The following is a 6,563-nucleotide window of genomic DNA, read 5'->3' as shown; positions in this document are numbered from 1 at the left end:
ACATATATTAAAACACTCAAAAAATACTCGAAACACATTCCGATCAAAACAAACAACACATAACACATAGCAGTTAGGGTTTTATGACTCAACACACTTAATCACATGTTAATACACATAAATTATCTTTATTAATATATAATATAAGCGTAATTTCTCGGTCGTTACAGGAGGAATTGAACCCGAGTCTTTGCATTCATAAACACATCACCTTACCACTAGACCACACTGTCACTTAAGTATTTTATCATACACATAATATGTGAGTGTCGTAAATAGCAACAATTTATTTAACTTTTAACATGATTACTAAAATATTTGTAGTGTTAGTTTTGAACAATTGAATTTAAGATATAAAGTTAAGCATAGTACATAAACGGATCGTCCACTTATTTATTAAACAATTTTTAATTTGAAAAGTATGCCTCATACATTTTTAATATATATTTTTAATAAAAAATAAATTGTACATATAATTATTTTTTTTATATGTAGAAAAGAGAAACACTTATATAAATAATATATATGTGTACCACATATATAGATAAGTTATAATTAGCGTGTTTCGATTTATTTCAAATTTAAAATTAGAACTTGACCCATTTTTCAAAAAATACTCGAAATTTGACTAAATGACCTGGCCGTAAATAACACGACACCACCTAGGTTTAATTTAAATTATGAGTTCGACTAGAAAATCTTACCAACAAAGAGAAGTTTTGTGATATCTTAGTTGATAAAAATTAATATCTTTGAGGTCTTTTTAGAATCAAGTCAATTGATAATATGTATCAAAATTACGAGCTTCAAAATCAGAATTTTTCCTATTTTGAAAAAATACTCGAAATTTGACTATATGACCCAGCCGAAAATATATCATCACTATCTAGGTTTAATAAATTTGAATTACGAGCTCGACGAGAATATTTTTCCAATAAGGATAAGTTTATAATATCTTATATTAATAAAAAATAATATTTTTGAGGTCTTATTTCTTAATACTCTCTCTTGCCGATCTAAAATTCTTACCGGCTGTTCTATATACGACAAATCTTCCTGAAGTTCCATTGGCTCATACTCTATTACATGCCTTGTATCAGGGTTATACTTCTTAAGCATTGACACATGAAATACATTATGAATATGCTGCATATGAGGCGGTAAAGCTAACTCGTATGCCACTTTTCCGACTCTCTTCAGAATTTTAAATGGACCGACGTATCGGGGCTTTAGCTTGCCTTTGTTGGCAAACCTAGCTAATCCCTTCCATGGTGATACCTTTAGCAACACATGCTCTCCTTCTTGATAGTCCACATCCCTTCTGGTTGGATCTGCATATTTACGTTGTCGATTCTGTGCTGCTTCGAGTTACTTTCGAATAAGTTCTACTTTTTCCTTGGTCTGCTGAATCAGTTCTGGACCTAAAATCTTGTGCTCTCCAACTTCATCCCAAAATGTAGGTGATCTGCATTATCTTCCATATAAGGCTTCATAAGGTGGCATTCCGATGCTTGCATGGTAGCTGTTGTTGTAAGAGAATTCCACTAGCGGTAAGTGCTCGTCCCAACTGCATTCAAAATCTATCGCACATACACGTAACATATCTTCGATCATCTGAATAGTCCTTTCACTTTGCCCGTCTGTCTGTGGATGATAAGCAGTGCTCATGTTTAGCTTGGTCCCTAGACATTCCTGGAATTGTCTCCAAAATCTCGAATTAAAACAGGGATCTCGATCCGATACAATGGACACAGGTACTCCATAACACATCACAATTTCCTTGAGATATAGATGTACTAACTTGTCAAGCGAAAACCTTTCGTTTATTGGAAGGAAATATGTTGACTTTGTTAATCTATCAATGATAACCCAAATCGCATCGTGATTTGCCCTGGTCCTTGGTAGTCCTACTACGAAATCCATAGCTAAGTGCTCCCATTTCCATTCTGGAATATCTAGTGGTTGTAGTAATCCGCTCGGGCGTAGATGTTCAGCTTTGACTCGTTGGTACGTGTAACACTTACTGACCCATTCCGCTATCTCCTTCTTCATATCTGGCCATCAAAAGTTTTCCTTCAAATCTCTATACATCTTGGTACTTCCGGGATGAATTGAGTATCTTGAGCTGTGGGCATCTTGCAAAATTTCCGCTTTCAATTTCGGTACATTAGGTATCCAGATTCTCGAAGCAACTCGAAAAATTCCCTTGTCATCTTTCTGGCTTATAATTTCCTCTCCTGACAAATTGTCGATTTCGTGATTCATTATTTCTTCTTGACACCTTTTTATCTTCTCCAATAATTTTGGCTGAAAAGTCATTGCGTACATCATTTCAGTGGAGCTTTCTGGAACACGAAATTTAATTTCCAATTTATCGAATTCTTTGATCAATTCCTCTGAAGATGTTAACCAATTCAACCTTTCATTCCGACTCTTTGCATCTGCTACAACATTCGCTTTACCTGGATGATAGTTGATTGACACGTCGTAATATTTGATTAGGTCTAGCCAACGTCGTTGTCTCATGTTGAGTTCTTTCTGCGTGAAAATATACTTCAAGCTTTTATGATCCGTGTAGATTTCATACTTCTCGCCATAAAGGTAATGTCTTCAGAGTTTCAGTGCGAATACAGTTGCTGCTAGTTCTAGATCATGTGTTGGATACTTTTGCTCATGAGGCTTTAGTTGTCTAGAAGCGTATGCGATTTTGTTGCCATATTGTATCAAAACACATCCGAGTCCTCGATAAGAAGCGTCGCTGTAAATAACAAAGTCTCCTTGATCATCAGGTAAGACAAGTACAGGTGCGGTTACCAATCGATTCTTCAATTCTTGGAAACACTCTTCGCATTTCTCATTCCATTCGAACTTTTCATTCTTTCGGGTCAACTTGGTCAATGGTGTGGCTATCTTTGCAAAATCTTTAACAATTCTTCTGTAATAACCTGCTAATCCCAAGAAACTTCTGACTTCCGTCAGAGTCTTTGGTCTTTCCTAGTTTAAAATAGCTTCAATCTTTGCTAGATCGACTTGAATTCCTTCAACACAAATGATATGACCTAGAAATTGCACTTCCTTCAACCAAAATTTGTATTTCGAAAATTTCACATAAAGTTGTTCTTTCCTCAACGTTTCCAATGTCATTCTCAGGTGCTCTGCATATTCCTCTTCAGTCTTCGAATAGATCAAGATGTCATCAATAAATACAATGATAAACTTATCCAGGTACTTCTTGAATACTCGGTTCATCAAATCCATAAATACTGCTGGTGCATTGGTTAATCCAAATGCCATCACAAGAAATTTATAGTGTCCATATCTCATTCGGAACGCAGTCTTTGGAATATCTTCCGCCTTGATCTTCAATTGGTGATAACCCGATCTTAAATCGATTTTAAAAAACCACGCTGCTCCTTTCAGTTGATCAAATAAGTCATCGATTCGGGGCAAAGGGTATTTGTTCTTAATAGTTAACTTGTTCAGCTCACAGTAATCGATACATAGTCGTATGCTACCGTCCTTCTTCTTCACGAACAACACTGGTGCACCCCATGGGGATACACCGGGCCTTATGATTCCTTTGTCAAGAAGATCCTGCAATTGCTTTGCTAACTCTTTCATTTCAACAGGTGCCATTCGATATAGAGCTTTTGAAATTGGTTTGGTTCCTGGTGCCAAATCGATAGTAACCTTAATTTCTCGATCCGGAGGTAGTCCTGGAAGTTCATCTGGAAAGACATCGGGAAACTCACAAACTACAGGAATATCTTCAATCTTCAGACTTTCTTTTTCCGTATCCAATATATAGACTAAGTAAGCTTAACATCCTTGACGTAACAATCGCTTAGTTCGCATCATTGTTAAGAATCTCTGCTTCTGCTTTTCGCCTTCAAATGTTACTGTTGCATTTTCCTCGGTTCGTAGAATCACCTTCTTATTTGCGCAATCGATCTGTGCATTATTACTGGCTAACCAATCCATTCCTAAAATAACATCAAATTCTCCTAACCTGAAAGGTATCAAGTCAACTGAGAAATGATATCCCGCTATTTCAATATTGCAAACTGGACACACTCGATCTACCGTAATCTGATCATCATTTGCTAACTTTATAATTAATGTATCATCCAATCGTTGGATTTCACAATATAGATTAGGAATAAATTATTCAGAAATAAAAGACCTCGTAGCTCCCGAATCAATCAGTACTTGAGCATTTACAGATTTCACGAGAAGCATACCTGCAACCGCATTTGGACTCCGCACAGATTCTTTCATTGACATATTAAAATTCCTTGCCCTGGGCTGATTTTGTTGTGGTGGCGGAGGTAATGCTAAAAACCTTGGAATGCTGGCAGCAATTGCTGCTCCTCTACAGTCCTTGGCAATATGTCATTTTCTTCCGCATTGGAAACAAGTGACTTCTGCCTTCCCTATCGGACATTCCCCATAGTAGTGTCCCTTTTGCTTGCACTTGAAGCACGTGATGTTTGGCTTGTTACAAATCCCAGTATGTTTCTTCCCACATGTTCTGCAATCAGGTATAGGTGGTCGGATAAGTCTCTGTTGATTTGGGGCTAGGAGTCGGTTACCCGTCCTCTGGTTGCCCTGCTCTGTTCTTCTGAAATTCACATTTCCCTGGGCTTGAAATCCCGGCCTTCTATTGGAGCAATTCTGAAAATTTCCTGGTCCCTTCTCTTTTTGAGACGCTTCAGTTTCTCCCTCGATAATCACGGCTTTCTGAACTAAGGCTGTATAAGTTGTCAGCTCAAACACTGCTACCCTGCTACGGATCCACGACTTCAATCCCTGATGAAACCTCTTGGCTCGCTTTTCATCAGTATATACCTGCTCAGGAACAAACCTAGCCAATTCAGTGAACTTGGCTTCATAGTCCGTGACCGATAAATTACCCTGTTTCAACTCCAAGAACTTGATCTCCATTTGATTCTTCATGTAACGAGGAAAATACTTTTCCAGAAAAAGATCGGTAAATCTATCCCAATTCACTACACCTTCACCTTCCAGTGCTTTCTTAGATTCCCACCAATAATTTGCCTCTCTCTTCAAAAAGTAACTAGCAAAATCCGTTTTATGATCTTCTTCAACTTTTACCAATACAAAGGCCTTCTCCATTTCTTTCAACCAAGCTCTCGCCTTAGTAGGGTCTGCGAAACCTTCAAATTCCAGAGGCTTCACCGACTGAAATTGCTTGAAAGTAACTACCGGTGCTGCTGGTGGTGCTTGTTGTTCTGGTCGAACTGCCTGTTGTAACATTTGTTGTTGAAATTGCTGCTGTTGTTGCTGCATCTTCTTACATATAATACACATGGTACAACATCCTACTGTCAGCTAGAATCAGAATCCGGGTGGCACTCGGCCTAACTCCTGCTGTAGCGCCTCTAACACGTCCTCAGTCAGTCTCATCGCTCTGCGATATACGATATCGGTGCGGATCTCCTCCCGTCTCAAGTCAACAATCTATTGGGATCCTGCCAAGTATCTGATAGAATCTCTCTCTCAATATATAATCTTGCCGGAGTGCTCTAACTGGTCCATGCTCCTGAGTCTTAAATAACCCAAGTATCTCTCGACACTGATCCTGCCATCTCTGCCTCTCCTCTCTCTCACTCTGATACTGCTGATAAGATACCATATGGGGCTTGCGAAGATCTGTGCGAGAACCTCGAGTAGGCAATGATACTGGCTGGTCCACAATCTCGTCCATAAACTCCTGTTGAGGGAACTGATATATCCCAGGCATCGGGGCATAAATAGCCAATGGTGCTGGAAATAGTATATGCTGCTTTGGTGGTGCATACATAGGTGGCTCTGGCTGTAGCGGCGGCTGTGGGATCTGAGACTCTAGCTCCTCCCACTGAGGGATGTCAACCATATCATGGATGTCAAATATCGGAAATTCTAATGGCGGTAAATCAGGTACCTCTGGCTCGAAATAAGGAAAATAATTAATAAAGTCAGGTACCTCTGGTACTGGCAACTGCTCTGGTGGTGGTCCCTGTGGCAAAGGTGGAGGTGGTGGTAATGGTGGAAACATCTGAACTGATACTGAAGGTACTGCTGGTCCTGAGGCTGTCCGCTCAGAAGATGATGCTGAGGAAGCCATCTAATAGAATGACCATAACACATGAAAAGATCAAATCACATGCCTAAAACTCACAAACTCCTAGTCCAAGAAACTATCAACCCTAATACCATTACTCCTATCTTATGTGACCTTCCCATCTTATCTTATCTTAACTACAATGTTCTTGTTTTCAAGGGCCAAAACCTAAGCTCTGATGCCAACTATAACACCTTCCAAATCCGGGGTATAGATTTGGGGCATTATTAACACTAACTACTCACTAAACCTATACAAATATAATATAAATAAAATAATTACCCCGAACTACAACTTCTCAGGATCTTCTCAAGGTTAAGGATTGAAAACAAGAACGACAAACCAACTTTATTACAACCCATTCTAAACAAACTGTCTCAAGAACTCTCTTTATTACAAAACATTATTCTATTCACATTTTTAAACTAAACATCTTTTA

At 38.5% G+C, this 6,563-nt stretch overlaps 1 protein-coding gene across 1 annotated transcript; it reads right to left on the bottom strand.

Annotated features, from left to right (window-relative positions):
• Nucleotides 1-4,392: 4,392 nt before the first annotated feature.
• On the bottom strand, nucleotides 4,393-5,310 carry LOC141685062 (uncharacterized). The gene is made up of 2 exons (XM_074490186.1): nucleotides 5,011-5,310; nucleotides 4,393-4,950 (listed from the first exon to the last, which is right to left on the bottom strand). The coding sequence occupies exons 1-2, from the start codon at nucleotides 5,308-5,310 to the stop codon at nucleotides 4,393-4,395; spliced, it is 858 nt and encodes a 285-aa protein (XP_074346287.1).
• Between the last annotated feature and the right edge of the window lie 1,253 nt (nucleotides 5,311-6,563).

This window comes from Apium graveolens, chromosome 9, assembly GCF_009905375.1.
Source record: "Apium graveolens cultivar Ventura chromosome 9, ASM990537v1, whole genome shotgun sequence".
In the NCBI taxonomy this organism is placed as follows: domain Eukaryota; kingdom Viridiplantae; phylum Streptophyta; class Magnoliopsida; order Apiales; family Apiaceae; genus Apium; species Apium graveolens.
This window is presented reverse-complemented; position numbering and strand designations above follow the sequence as displayed.